This window comes from Pseudophryne corroboree, chromosome 3, assembly GCF_028390025.1.
Source record: "Pseudophryne corroboree isolate aPseCor3 chromosome 3, aPseCor3.hap2, whole genome shotgun sequence".
Classification (NCBI taxonomy): domain Eukaryota; kingdom Metazoa; phylum Chordata; class Amphibia; order Anura; family Myobatrachidae; genus Pseudophryne; species Pseudophryne corroboree.
The window spans coordinates 332294005-332310304 of NC_086446.1; the positions used below are offsets into that span (position 1 = coordinate 332294005).

General features: G+C 47.1%; 1 protein-coding gene across 2 annotated transcripts in view; it reads right to left on the reverse strand.

Annotated features, from left to right (window-relative positions):
* EIF6 (eukaryotic translation initiation factor 6) overlaps positions 1-16300 on the reverse strand; it is a 161783-nt gene that overhangs the window by 35546 nt on the left and 109937 nt on the right. For both annotated transcript variants that reach the window (XM_063959568.1, XM_063959569.1), the window contains exon 5: positions 5624-5800. In XM_063959568.1, the coding sequence (XP_063815638.1) occupies positions 5624-5800 (177 nt within the window). The remainder of the gene's footprint in view (positions 1-5623; positions 5801-16300) is intronic.

A 16300-nucleotide genomic window follows, 5' to 3' on the forward strand; every position in this document is an offset into this window, starting at 1 on the left:
TTTCGGGATTATAACATGGTCGAATAATAACACCCTCTTGTTGAAGGAGGGGACCCTTGACCACCACCTGTTGAAGATACAATTTGTGAATTGCAGTTAACACTGGCTCCCTCTCTTGGGGGAAAGCCCGCCGGGTCCTCGGTGAGGGGGCATCTTCTCACCGTCCAGCCTGTATCCCTGCGATCCAATTTCTATTGCCCAGGGATCTAACAGGGAGTAAACCCACTTATGGCTGAACTTACGAAGGCGTGTCCACACCGGGACTAGCTCCGCCTGTGGAGCCCCAGCGACATGCGGTGGATTTTTGTAGAGGCCGGGGAGGACTTCTGTTCCTGGGGACTAGCTGTGTTGTACAGCTTCTATCCTCTGCCCCCGGCTCTGACAAGAAAGGACGCACCTCAGACTTTCTTGTTTCTTTATTCGAAAGCTGCATTTAATAATGTCGTGCTTTCCTAGGCTGTGCAGGAATATAAGGCAAAATATCAGAATTACCAGCTATAGCTGTGGAGACCAGGCCCGAGAACCTTTCTCCCCACAATCCTCAGCCTTCCATATGCCTCTTAAGTCGGCATCATCTGTCCAATGTATATTCTACAGGACACGTCAAGCAGAAATCGACATAACTTTTGTCTCTTGGACCCAGTATACTCATGTCCCTTTGGGCATGCTTTATAATTATATATCTATCACTTTAGACAGCATCTTAAAATATTTATATGCATACTAGGGTCTCAATCTCTGCTGATAAGGTACCTGTCCACGCTGCCACAGCGCTATAAACCCATGCCGACACAATCGCCGGTCTGGGTAGTATACTAGAATGTGCACACTATCTGCAGGATCCCTGAGAATAGCTAGTGCAAACAGGACACCCAAGAGGAAGATTCTCAACACATCCTGGCCCTAGTGGGGAAAGGATACAGCCTGAGAATTCTCTTGTGGGAAGCTGTCGTCTCTTGTCTGGAGATTCCCGCTCTTTTTCCTCATGAGAGGAGGGAAAATTACCTCAGCATTCTTCCCCTTAACATGTGTACTCTCGTGTCAGGGACAGATGAGTCATCAGTGATATGCAAATCATCTTTTATTCCAATAATCATATATTGAATATCTTTTAGCCCTCTTGGCTGTAACTTTGCATTATCGTAGTCGACAGTGGAGTTAAACTCTGTGTCGATACTTTGTTATTTTGGCTAGTGAACATAGAGAGACTCTGAAGGACTCTGTGACATAGGGACAGACCAGGGTAGATTTCCTTTCTGTTCCCTAACCTTTTGTGCAATAATTTTACCTCAGCACTTACACATATCCAAACAGGTGTCGGCGTTGTTGACGGAGACACCCTCCCACACACTTATCCGCTCTATCACCTCCTTAGAGGAGCCTTTTACCTCAGACATGTCGACACACGCGTACCGACACACCACACACACAGGGGATGCTCTATTTGAAGACAGTTCCCCCACCAGGCCCTTTGGAGAGACAGAGAGAGAGTATGCCAGCACACACCACAGCGCTATATAATACAGGGATGTACACTATACTGAGTGATTTTTCCCCTATAGCAGCTTATATACACAGTTTTGCGCCTAAATTTATGTGCCCCCCCTCTCTTTTTTACCCTTTGTGTACCAGGATACTGCAGGGGAGAGCCTAGGGAGCTTCCTTCCAGCTGAGCTGTGAAGAGAAAATGGCGCCGGTGTGCTGAGGAAGAAGGCCCGGCCCCCTCAGCGGCGGGCTTCTGTCCTTTTATGTACTTTAATGGCGGGGGTTAATGCACATATACAGTTTATCAGACTGTATTATGTGCTTTTCGCCAAGTAAGGTAATCTAATTGCTGCCCAGGGCGCCCCCCCCCCAGCGCCCTGCATCCATCAGTGACCGGAGTGTGTGGTGTGCTAAGGGAGCAATGACGCACAGCTGCAGTGCTGTGCGCTACCTTAATGAAGACCGGAGTCTTCAGCCGCCGATTTTCAACTTCTCTTCGTTCTTCTGGCTCTGCAAGAGGGACGGTGGCGCGGCTCCGGGACCGGACGACCGAGGACTGGGCCTGTGTTCGATCCCTTTGGAGCTAATGGTGTCCAGTAGCCTTAGAAGCCCAAGCTAGCTGCAAGCAGGTAGGTTCGCTTCTCTCCCCTCAGTCCCACGTAGCAGTGAGTCTGTTGCCAGCAGATCTCACTGAAAATAAAAAACCTAACAAATACTTTCTTTTCTAGGAAGCTCAGGAGAGCCCCTAGGGTGCATCCAGCTCTGGACGGGCACAGATACTAACTGAGGTCTGGAGGAGGGGCATAGAGGGAGGAGCCAGTGTACCCCAGATATAGTACCTAATCTTTCTTTTAAGAGTGCCCAGTCTCCTGCGGAGCCCGTCTATACCCCAAGGTCCTTACGGAGTACCCAGCATCCACTAGGACGTCAGAGAAAATGCTGCAAAGAATGCTTTCAAAAATAGAAGTGTTAATACTTTAGTTTTATCAATTAACAAAATGTAAAGTGAATAAACCGAAGCGAAATCTAAATAAAAATTTGTCGTGACCACCATTTGCCTTCAAAACAGCCTAAATTCTTCTAGGTACACTTGCGCACACACCTCTAGACCTGGCAACAGTAAAAGGTGGGGTTGGATTATTACTATCCCAATCTTTCAAATACACAGTTCTACAACAGGTTCCATCACTCACATTCACATCATTTGACACACATTCTATCAGGATTTATACTCCCTTTTTCTCTGCATGTTACAGCTATCTATCGCCCACTTGGGCAACCCAAACAATTTCTGGAAGATTTTTCTGCCTAGTTCGCTCACTTCCTATCCTCACACATCTCCACCATCATCATGGGTGATTTCAATACCGCTATTAATAGTCCAAAATCTGCTGTTCATGCCTCCAAACTACTCTAACCTTTCTCTGCCTCTCCCAATGGACTGACTCCTCTACTCATCAGGAGGGCCACTGCCTTGATCTTGTATTCACCAGACTATGCTCAGTTTCTGAATTCACGAACACTCCCTTCCCTCTCTCTGATCAGAACCTTATCACATGCATGCTCTCCTCCATCACTTTAAACTCAAATCTCACTGAAGTCTTCCAATCCTCCTCAAACCCGCAGAAATATTAACACAATCAAGCTTCAAGAACTTTCCAGCTCTCTGCAACAACTGCTCTCACCTATTTCTGCATTCACTTCTCCTGAGACGACTGAATCACACCTGTACCAAACTCTAGTAATAACCCTTGCTGAAGTGGATCCAGCTATCCATCACACTCCGCGTAGGCCTAGATGTCAACCGTGGCACTCTAAATTAACAAGACATCTACAAAAACTCTCACGTAAAGTTGAACGTCAGTGGCGTAAATCTTGTACACAAATCAACATCCTCACATATAAGACTATTTACCACTCCTATCGTAATGACCTGGACACTGTCAAACATTTGTCAAACTGTGCTCATCCCAACCTTAACTAACATTTTTATTCTCTCTACTGGTATCTTTCCTTCACTATTCAAGCATGCAGTGATTACTCCCATTCTGAAAAAACAAAAAGCTGACCCTCTCTCAAACTTTAATTCCATCTCTTGGCTCCATTGTCTCTCCAATCTACTTGAAAGACTTGCCTACACTCGCTTCACATACTAGGCCAAATGTAATGACGCCCAAGTACAGCCAAACGCGGATGTTTTTAAAAGGGCAATCACTTACAAGGCATGGTTTTGCCTTGTAAGTGATTGCCCCTTTAAAAAAAATGTCCGCGGCCGCCGAACTCAGGCGTCATTACATCCAGCCCACTTTCATAACTTACACAACTTATTGGACCCACTTCAGTTAGGCTTTCGTTTCCAACACTCCACAGAGACAGCACTAACTCAAGTAGTAGATGATCTGGTCACTGCAAAGTCTACAGGCCACTACTCACTTCTTCTTCTAGATCTCTCTGCTGCTTTTGACACGGTTAACCACTCTTCTCAAACAATACAATCACTAGGTCTTCAAGACACAGCCCTTTCTTGGTTCTCATCCTACCTATGTAATCGCTACTTCCGTGCCCGCTTCTCTGAACCCACCTCCTCTTCGCTACCTCTTTCAGTTGGAGTATAGCAAGGCTCAGTCTTCGGTCTCTGCTTTTCTTAATCTATACCACATCTCTTAGTAAACTAATCAGATTTTTGGGATTTTAGAATCATCTGTAAGTGGATGTTACTCAAATCTACCTATCCTCCAAACATTTGTCACCATCTGCATTAGTCCGTGTCACTGAATGCCTTTCTGTCGTTTCATCATGGATGTCATCTCGACACCTCAAACTTAATATTCCCAAAATAGAGTTAATTATATTTCTACCATCCAATAGTAGTTACCAACCTGATATCTCTATCACTGTTGATAACTGGACAATCATACCCCACTGCCTAGGTGTCATCCTTGACTGAACTGTCCTTTGTTCCCCACATTCAATCGGTGTCAAAATCATGTTACATGCATCTAAAAAAGAAAACATATCCAAAATACGACCATACTTTACACAAGACACTGCAAAAATTGTAATCCATGCTCTCATTATGTCACGCATTGATTACTACAACAGTCTTCTTACTGGTCTTACCAAAAAGACTCTCACCACAACAATCTATTCTGAATGCAGCTGCGAGGCTAATCTTCCTCACCAGATATTCATCTGTAGATCCACTCTGTCAATCCCTCCATTGTTTACCTGTATTCTACCGTATTCAATATATAATACTTTCACTCACACACAAGGCCATTACCCAAACTACACCTATGTACATCTCTTTGCTTACCTCAAAATATCTCCCAAACCGACCTCTTTGCTCTTCACAAGATCTCCATCTCCAATCAACACTCAATATTCACTCCCATTCACAATTGCAGGACTTTCTTCAGGCTGCACCTACTCTGTGGAATACCCTACCATGTACCATAAGACCCTACTCTAGTCTTCAAACCTTTGACACCATCCCTGAAAACTCAGCTCTTTAGACAAGCTTATCAAATTCCAAAAATATCCCTCATAAGCTTTCCTATCCAATTACATCCCCACTGTACACATTTTCTCTTTCTTCATATTCCCTTCCTCCTTAACCCCGGTTCATAATTGCTGTGTGGCCAACTCATGCAGACAACCAAGAACATTTGCAATCTGGTGGAAAATTATGCAATTACGCACCTATCTTTGTGTATTAATGCTAATTCCCTATTATCCTTTATTAATATGGCGCCACAAGGGAACCGCAGCACCCATTACACAGTACATAATAAAATGCGCAAACAAGAAAACAGCACTTACAGTACAGGACAAAATAGGACAGGTAGAGAAAACCCGGGGTTAGGTGCAATCAAAGGGAGTATGGAGTATAAGATAGTGTAAGTAAGAAAAGGCACATGAGGAAAGAAATCCCTGCTCTTGCTATAGATTGTAAACTTTTAAGCAGGGACTTCCTACCTCTAAGACTGTTTGTTATTACCCAGTTTTGTTTCATCATTGTTGTTTCCAAATGTAAAGAGCAATGGAATTTGCTGCACTACATAAGAAAAAGTAAATAAATAATAAAATAAAGGAAGAAAAGATAAGTTAAGTTGTTACATGCAGTTATAGCACATACCACAAGGGGGACCTGTAGTAGAGAAGACAATTCATCCTGGTCTTCTATCGATGTTTTAGGATGTACCAAGCCTCCCTGATTACTAAATGCACAGTAACTTCCAACAAGAACTTGATCTGCAACAGTTTGTCTGAAAACTTCTACTTTCAGGAAATCTGCCAAGATTTCTTCTGTCTCCTACAAGATAAAAGTGCAGACTAATAAAAATATAATCACTTTCAGTTTTAGGTGGAAAATCATCTCAAGCCAACTCAGGAGTATGCACAACAATGGATTGAAGCCTCTTTAACACTGGACCCCAAGTAAAGCAACATTTCAGATTGAATATAACCTGCGATTTCAGAGTTTTCAGGACCCCACACAATTCATATTTTCCAGGTCACCTGTGGATCTTTAATATGTGACAGTTGGTGACACACAATGCTGAGTGACATGGAAAATGTGAACTGTGTGGGGTCCTGAAAACGGAATTTGAGAACCAGTGGAAATATATAGAACATTGTAACAAATAGCTGGTGGTAGGAAACAAATCACAGGCTTACAAATAGGGAAACATGCTGGCTGTACAGTAGATGACATTGTAAGCCTATACATACAGAAGCTAAAAAGAACACTAGCCATGCAAAAAATTTTGTCTTAAAAACACAAAACACAAGTTAAAAAAACACAGATAAAATTTCAAATGAAAAAAAAAAAAATCAAACCAAATTACAACTGATGAATTATGATCATTTTTCCAGGTAAGTAATAAAAAACAAAATTGGATTTTGGTTACCTACCGGTAAATGCTTTTCTCATAGTCCATAGTTGATGCTGGGGTCCACATTAGTACCATGGGGTATAGACGGATCCACCAGGAGCCATTGGCAAGAGTTTGAGTGTGGGCTGGCTCCTCCCTCCACACCCCTCCTACCAGACACAGTTTAGAAACTGTGCCCGAGGAGACTGACATCTTCGAGAGAAGGACTTAACACAGATAGTGGTGAGATTCATACCAGCTCACACATACAAGGCACATCAAGCTAACTAACTTGAAAAACTCAGCAACTGCTGAAACAGTACTTACCAAGCGACAATGCAGTACATAACCAAACAAAGTTGTACTGAACCAGATAACGGTTGCAGGAAAACGAAGCGCTGGGCGGGCGCCCAACATCCTCTACAGACTATGAGAAAAGGATTTACCGGTAGATAACCAAAAACCTATTTTCTTACGTCCTAGAGGATGCTGGGGTCCACAGTACAATGTGAAGAGCGCGGAGGCTCCTGTAGAATGGATTGGCCTCTGATGATTTGAAGTTCAGTCAAAGTATCGAACTTTTAGAACTTCGCAAACATGTTCGACCCAGACCAAGTTGCCGCTCGGCAAAGTTGCAACGCCGAGACACTCCAGGCAGCCGCCCAGGAAGACCCCACCTTACGAATAGAGTGGGCCTTAACAGATTTTGGACACTGCAATCCTGCCGTAGAATAAGCATGCTGGATAGTGAACCTAACCCAGCGAGAGATCGTCTGCTTAGAAGCAGGACACACAATTTTCTTGGGATCATATAGGACAAACAGAGAGTCCGACTTTCTGTGACGAGAAGTTCTCTTCACATATGTCTTCAGAGCCCTCACAACATCCAAGGACTTTGATGTAATTGAGGAGTCAGTAGCCACTGGCACCACAATAGGTTGGTTGATATGAATTGCCGACACAACCTTCGGAAGAAACTGCTGACGTGTCCGGAGCTCAGCTCTATCTTTGTGGAAGATCAAGTAAGGGCTTTTACAGGATAAAGGCACCAATTCGGACACGCGTCTAGCAGAAGCTAAGGCCAACAAAGTGACAGCCTTCCATGTAAGAAATTTGACCTCAACCTCCTGTAGAGGCTCAAACCAATCCGACTGGGGGAACTGCAACACCACGTTAAGGTCCCAAGCCACAGTAGGCGGTACAAAGGGAGGTTGGATGTGCAGAACTCCCTTCAAAAAAGTCTGAACCTCAGGGAGGGCAGCCATTTATTTAATATGGATAGGGCCGAAATCTGGACCTTAACAGATCCCAACCTCAGGCCCATATCCACACCTCCTTGCAGGAAGAGGAGAAAATGTCCGAGTTGAAAATCCATCGTAGGAAACTTCTTGGATTCACACCAAGAGACATATTTTTTCCAAATACGATGGTAATGTTTAGACGTTACCTCGGAATGCCCTTCCGAACAAGTATCAGGCGCTCAACTGCCATGCAGTCAAACGTAGCCGCAGTAAGTCTTGATAGGCAAACGGCCCCTGCTGCAGCAGGTCCTCCTGAAGTGGAAGAGGCCTCGGCTCTTCTTGTAGTAGATCCAGAAGGTCCGCATACCAAATCCTTCTTGGCCAGTCTGGAGCAATGAGGATCACTCGAACCCTTGTTTTCCTTATGAGCTTTAGGATCCTTGGGATGAGTGGGAGTGGTGGAAACACGTACACTGACTGGAACACCCACGGAGACACCAGGGCGTCCACTGCCACTGCCTGTGGGTCCCTCGACCTGGAACAATAGCATTGAAGCTTCTTGTTGAGACGAGAGGCCATCATGTCTATTTGGGGTAGTCCACAATGGTCCGTTATTTCCTTGAAGACCTCTGGATGGAGACTCCACTCGCCCGGATGGAGATCGTGTCTGCTGAGGAAGTCTGCTTCCCAGTTATCTACTCCCATAATGAAAATTGCTGACAGCGCCAACGCGTGTTTTTCTGCCCAGAGAAGGATTCTTGACACCTCTGACATAGCAGCTCTGCTCTTCGTTCCACCCTGTCGGTTTATGTAGACCACTGTTGTGACATTGGCCGACTGCACTTGAATGGCCCGATTTCTTAGAAGATGGGCCGCCTGAAGAAGACAGTTGTATACGGCTCTTAGTTCCAGAATGTTGATCGGTAGGCAGACTTCCAGAATTGACCACCTTCCTTGGAAGGTCTCCCCTTGAATGACTGCGCCCCAGCCCTGGAGGCTTGCATCCATGGTTAGAAGGATCCAGTCCTGTATCCCGAACCTGCGGCCCTCCAGAGGGTGAGGCAATTGTAGCCACCAGAGGAGTGAAATCCTGGCCTTTGGAGACTGACGTATTCTCAGGTGCATGTGCAGATGAGATCCTGACCACTTGTCCAGGAGATCCAGTTGGAAGGACAGAGCATGAAACCTTCCTTACTGGAGAGCCTCGTAAGAGGTCACCATCTTTCCCAGAAGGCAAATGCATTGATGAACCGACACCCGGGCTGACTTCAGGACATCCCGTACCATTGTTTCTATCACCAACGCCTCTTCCAGTGGAAGAAATACCTTCTGTACTTCCGTGTTGAGGATCATCCCCAGAAACGACAACCTCCTGGTTGGTTCCAAGTGTGATTTTGGAAGGTCCAGAAACAAACCGTGGATTCTGAGGAGATCGGTCGTAATAGCAATGGACCGCAATAGTTTCTCCCTGGACGCTGCCTTCATCAGCAGATCATCCAGATATGGAATGATGTTCACCCCCTGCTTGCGAAGAAGAACCATCATCTCTGCCATCACCTTGGTGAACACCCTCGGTGCTGTTGAGAGGCCGAATGGCAGGGCCTGGAAATAGAAATGACCGTGCAACAAAGCAAAGCGGAGATACGCCTGATGCGGCAGCCAGATCGGAATGTGGGGGTATGCATCCTTGATATACAGGGATACCAGGAATTCCCCCTCTTCCAGACCCGAAATCACCGCCCTTAGAAACACCATCTTGAACTTGAACTCCTTCAGAAAGGGGTTAAGTGATTTTAGGTTCAGAATGGGCCTGACCGAACAATCCGGTTTCGGTACCACAAAAAGGTTCGAATAGTAACCCTTGTTGTGCATATGAGGTGGTACAGGCACAATGACTTGTGACTCCACCAACTTCTGTACGGCGTCTAGTAGAGCTGCCCTGTCCGCCAGCAGAGTTGGTAAACCTGATTTGAAAAACCGGTGAGGGGGGAGATTTTGAAACTCCAGCCTATACCCCTGGGACACAATATCCAGCACCCATGGATCCAGGCCGGATGACACCCAGACGCAACTGAACTGCCCGAGTCTCGCTCCCATTGGCCCCACCTCCGGGACCAGCAGTCCACAGTCATGCGGAGGACTTGTGTGTACCTGAAGAAGGTTTCTGTTTCTGGGAACCTGCAGTAGCAGGCTTCTTGGACTTGGGCCTACCTCCCCGAAAGAAGGTGTTGGACGGCCTGGCCTTTCTGGGCTTCGTAGTCCGAAAGGGCTGAGATGCGGGTGAAGAAAACAGTTTCTTCGGAGCAGGTGTAGCTGAGGGAAGAAAAGGAGACTTACCCGCTATAGCCGTGGAAATCCACACATCTAGCGCTTCCCCAAAGAGAGCCTGACCTAGCCACAATCCTCGCCGCGCTGAGACCAACATGGAAGAAATTCCTGCAGCCATGGAACCCAAATCTTTCATGGATTCCACCAGAAATCCTGCTGAATCCTGAATGTTGCGCAAAAATAAGCCAACATCTTCCTTATCCATAGTATCCAAATCTTCAAGTAAGGTGCCAGACCATTTTACTATAGCTTTGGCAATCCAAGCACTGGCAATAGTGGGACGTAGTACTGCCCCTGAAGCCGCGTACATGGATTTGAGCGTATTATAAATCTTACGATCCGCCGGCTCTTTCAAGGCGGTAGATCCCGGAACAGGCAACACCACCTTTTTTGAAAGTCTGGATACTGACGTGTCAACAATAGGCGGGTTTTCCGATTTTTTCCTATCCTCAACAGGGAAAGGAAATGCCACCTGAACTCTCTCAGGGATCTGGAATCTTTTCTCTGGGTTTTCCCAAGCCTTTTCAAAAATTGCATTCAATTCTTTTGACGCAGGGAAGGTTAGCAATGCTTTCTTATTTTCAGTGAAGTAAGCCTCCTCAACCTGATCCGGAGGTGTATCATTATTATTCAACACATCCTTAATGGCCTCTATCATCAACTGCGCCCCCTAAGCAAGAGATACTGTCCCCCATACTCCCTCATCACCGAAAGAATCTGTATCGGTGTCATCCTGCATAAATTGTGCTAAAGGACGTTTATGGGAGTACACAGCAGGGAGACCTGAGGTACCAGAACTGGGCTAGACAGCCATATTCTGCAGCACCTGGGTAGCAGATTAATTCTAACCATTCCGGCTCCCTTACTGGAATATGTGCTAAACCAGTGCTATCCTGATTACATGGAATGGGATCATCCTGAGAGGACATATCCTCTGCAGCATATGACACAGAGTCCCTGGACATTGCTAGTGGTGACCACAGACACTCCACACAGACACACAGGGGTTACAGACAGAGTTTCACCCCCAAGAATGGCAAGAGAGAGACAGAGATGGGAGCCAACCCACACACAGCGCTATTATACAAAGGGAGACCCTTTATAAGCCCTGGCTGTGTACCTTAATAGGTTACACAGCCGTTTTGCAGCCTCCCCCCCCCCCCCCTTCCACAACCCCCTGGTACCGTGTAGGATAGCTGGAGATTGACGAGGAGGGACTTGCTTTTTTTCCTATACAGCGCTGTGCAGGCAGGAAAATGGTGCTGAAACGCTGCTGGGTCCGCTATGAGAAGCTCTGCCCCCGTAATGGCGGCGTCTTCCCGCTCCTCCTAGGATTATACTGGCCTGAGGTATGAAGCTGGCTGAGATTCGAGACCCCAACAGAATGTGGTGACAAGTGTAGGGTTCGGCGCTGGCTCAGGGCACCCCTCACAGCGCTGCACCATTGTACCGCTGAGCCTCCCGGAGCGCAGTTAGTACTGCGCTCCTACCCTTATGCCTCCATCTCGACTCCGGCCCCCCGCTTGTCAAGGGGGTCAGTGTCTCACTTGCCACGATCTTCAGCTCTGTAAGGGGGTGGCGGCAGGCTGCTGGGGTGACCGATCCCCTGTGGCGGGGAACGATTATTCCGTCTGGAGCTCAGTGTCCAGTCAGCGGAGACAGTTGCTCAGACCCCACAGGGCAGACACTGCTCCCCCCTTAGTCCCACACTGCAGGGAGGGTGTTGCCAGCAGCCTCCCTGTAAAATAAAAAGCTCTAAAATTAAACTTTACTAGAAAAGCTCTGTAGAGCTCCCCTAGCTGTGACCGGCTCCTCCGGGCACATTTTCTAAACTGAGTCTGGTAGGAGGGGCGTGGAGGGAGGAGCCAGCCCACACTCTCATGGCTCCTGGTGGACCAGTCTATACCCCTTGGTACTAATGTGGACCCCAGCATCCTCTAGGACGCAAGAGAAATAGGATTTTTATTACCTACCAGTAAATCCTCTTCTCGTAGTCCGTAGACGAGCTGTTCGAAGCCCTCACAACATACAAAGACTTTAAAGTAGCAGAGATGTCGGTGACAACCGGAACAATAGGTAGGTTGATGTGAAACGCAGACACTTTAGGAAGAAATTGCAGACGACTTCTGAGTTCAGCTCTGTCCTCATGGAAAATTATGTGAGACAAAGCCCCCAGCTCAGACACGTCTTGCTGAAGCCAAGGCCAACAGTGTGACAGTCTTCCATGTAAGCTATTTTACGTCTACCTCCTGTAATAATTCAAACCAGTCCAATTGGAGGAACTGCAGCACCAAATTGAGATCCGAAGATGCCGTGGGAGGCACAAAGGGAGGTTGTATGTGCAGAACACCTTTCAAGAACGTCTGGACCTCAGGGAGAGAAGCCAATTGTTTCTGAAAGAAAATGGACAAGGCCGATATCTGGAATTTTATGGAGCCAAGACGTAAGCCCACATTCACACCTGACTGCAGAAAAAGCAGGAAAACATCCTAGATGAAATTCCACTGCAGAATATTTTCTGCTCACACCAAGAGACGTATTTCTTCCAAATACGGTGGTAATGTTTAGACTTTACCCCCTTCCTGGCTTGGATCATAGTCGGGATAACCTTGTTAGGGAACCCTCTTCTGGCTAGAATCAGCCGTTCAACTTCCATGCCGTAAAACGTAGCCGCGGTAAGTCCTGATAGACGAACGGGTCCTGTTACAGAAGGTCCTCGCGAAGAGGTAAAGGCCACGGATCTTCGAGGAGCATCGCCAGAAGGTCCGCGTACCAGGACCTTCTTGGCCAGTCCGGAGCAATGAGTATTGCTTGAACCTTTTCCTTTTTTATTCATTTTAGAATTCTTGGGATCAGAGGAAGTGGAGGAAACACCTATACCATATGATAGACACATGGAGTCGTATGGAGTCATAAGGGCGTCTACCGCCACTGCCTGTGGGTCTATTGAGCTGGAACAATACCGCTTGAGTTTCTTGTTGAGATGAGAGGCCATCATGTTGATTTGTGGATATCTCCAACAACGTGTCAAGCACCTGAACACTTCAGTGTGAAGGCCCCACTCCCCAGGGTGCAGGTCGTGTCTGCAGAGGAAGTCTGCTTCCCAGTAGTCTACTCCCAGAATGAAGACCGCTGACAACGCCACAGCATTCTTTTCTGCCCAGAGGAGAATTCTTGACACCTCTGACATTGCTGCTCTGCTTTTCGTCGGTTTATGTACATCACTGCCATCACATTATCCGACTGGACCTGAATGACCCGATCTTGAAGATATGAGGCCTGCAGAAGGGCATTTTATATGGCCCCGAGTTCCAGACTGTTGATTAGAATGATGACTTCCTGACTTGACCATCTTCCTTGAAATTGCACCCTCTGGGTGACTGGTCGATAACCACGGACGCAAGTCTCAGAGGTTAACAGAATCCAGTTCTGAATTCCAAACCTACGACCCTCAACGAGGTGAGAAGTCTGTAGCCACCACAGAAGGGAGATCCTGGCTATTGGTGACAGACGGATCCTCTGGTGCATGTGAAGATACGACCCGGACCATTTGTCCAACAGATCGAACTGGAAGGGTCTTGCGTGAAACCTTCCGTATTGAAGCGCCTCTTAAGTGGCCACCATTTTCCTCAGAAGGCAAGTGCATAGATGCACCGATATCCGGGTTGGCTTCAAGACATCCCGAACAATCGATTACCAATGCCTTTTCCAACGGAAGGAACACTTTCTGCAACTCCGTGTCCAGTATCATTCCCAGGAATGGAAGCCTCCGTGTTGGCTCTAGGTGAGATTTTGGAAGGTTCAGAATCCACCCGTGATCCTGGAGAAGTTTGGTTGAGAGACCAATGCTGCCCAGCAACCTCTCCCTGGACGGCACCTTTATCAGAAGATCGTCCAAGTACGGAATTATGTTCACTCCCTGCTTGCGGAGTATAAACATCTCTGCCATCACTTTGGTGAACACCCTCAATGCCGTGGAGAGACCAAATGGCAGGGCATGACAGTTTGGCAGGTGGTGACAGTCCTGCAGTGCAAACCTTAGATAAGCCTGATGAGGCGGCCAGATCGGAATGTGAAGGTACGCATCCTTGATATCCAGAGACACTAGGATTTCCCCTTCCTTCAGACCTGAGATAACCACTCTCAGAGACTCCATCTGTAAATTGAACACTCTTAAGTACGGGTTCAAGGACTTGAGGTTCAGAATCGGCCGTACCAAACCGTCCAGTTTTGGTACTACAAACAAGTTGGCATAGTACCCCTTGTTGTGCAGATGAGGTGGAACAGGAACAAAGACTTGAGTCTGTACCAGTTTTTGGATGCCATGCTGTAAAGTTATACTTGCCTCTTGAGAAACTGGTAAGCCTGATTTGAAGAATCTATGAGGTGGGAGCTCTTGGAACTCCAGTCTGTAGTCCTGGGAAATAAGATCTATGACCCAGGGTTCCTGGCACGAACTTGACCAGATGTGACTGAAGAATTTTAGTCGGCTCCCACCTGCCAGCCTTCCAGGCATCACGGTCCACCGTCATGCTGAAGGCTTTGAGGAAGCAGAGCCTGATCTCGGTTCCCGAGCACCTGCAGTTGCTGGTTTGCGTGGTTTACCTCTTGCGCCTCTGGAGGCTGTAGAAGCACCTCTGGATTTGCCCTTAAACTTGCCCATCCTGAAAGGACTGTAAATTTGAAGCTGAATAAGTTTTCCTGGCTGGGGGAGCTGCGGAAGGAAGATACATAGACTTACCCGCAGTAGCTTTGGAGATCCATTTGTCTAGTTCATCTCCAAACAAGGCTTCTCCTGTGAATGGTAGGCCTTCCAGACTTTTCCTGGAGTCCGCATCAGCAGTCCACTTGCGTAGCCACAAGCCCCTGAGTGCTGACACTGCCATATCGGTGAAGCGTACATTAAGCAAGTCTATCTCTTTTATGGCTTCCAACAAAGTTCGCAGAGTCCTGTATATGCTGCAGGAGTAAAACAACATCCGCCCCCTAGACAAGGAATCTAACCCCTCAATTGGGTTAACTGACCATTTAGCAATGGCTTTTGTGATCCACGCACATGCAATAGTGGGTCTCTGGGCCACCCCAGCAGCTGTGTACAATGATTTGAGTGTAGTCTCAATTTTACGATCAGCCGTGTCTTTTAGGGAGGCTGCACCAGGGACAGGCAACACAATTTTTCGTGACAGCCTAGAGACTGATGCGACCACGATCAGTGGATTTTCCCATTTTTTGCTATCCTCCAGAGGAAAAGGAAAAAATGAGAGCAGTCGTTTAGGGATTTGAAAGTTCTTAGCAGGATTAACCTACAGTTCTTCAAACAGGGTATTCAATTCCTTTGACACAGGAAAAGTGACTGAGGACTTCTTTTTTTACACTAAAATAAGATTCCTCACACTCCTCTGACACCTTATCAGGAATTTGCAGAACATCTCTGATGGCCTCTATAAGAGCCTCTATCCCCTGTGACAGAGTAGTGTCCCCCCCTCCAAATCCACCTCACTCTCATCTATGTCTGACCAGTCAGTGTCAGAGTCAGACTGCAGGATATGGGCCAGAGATAGTTTTTGCGGACAAATGGGAGGGGATTGAGACGCTAGTTTGGGGACTGAGTCTCTATTCATAAACTCATCCACAGTCTGTCTTTAGTCTCTCATTGTTGGATAATTTCGTAGAAATATTGGAGATCATTCCTTTAATGGAATTAATCCACTCCAGTTCAGCCGCGCTATTCTGGGAAGGTGCACTGCCCCGAGTACCCAGTAGTGAGCCCCCTGGTGAAAAGGAACACTCCGCTGTACAAGAAACACACTCTTTGCCCAACATAATGTAAATGTGACAGCACACACACAGGAAAAGGTTAAGCACAATTAACCCACAAAGAGCCCTTCAAGGAGAGACAGAGTTATTTGGAGCCAGCCCCCACCGCGCCGTTATCGCTAATGCCAAGCTTAGCCAGGTCGCAGACTAAGTACCCCGATAGGGGAATTAGTACATTAATAATCGCTCCCCACCCTGGTATGACCCCCTGGTACCGCTGAGGTAAACTGGTGTCACTCCGGAGGAGTTGCGCATCCCTGTCAGTCAGCATCTGTGTCCACTGCAGAGTGAAATAGGCGCTGGTGAGCTACTGGATCCGCTCATAGTAAAGGCCCCGCCCTTCAATGGCGCGCAGTCTTACAGCTTTTTTATACTGGCTGAGGTAATCTGGTGCTTAAAATGGAGAGAAAACAGTTTTAAGGCTGTTTTTGCCAGAGTGGGTACTGTGTACAGTGTACTGAGAGGCAGCTGTGTATGGTGTCTGCAGATGCATTCCGCCCTGGTTAGAAGCCGTGCGTCTCCGTACCCTCATGCCGCCATAATGGCCGGCGT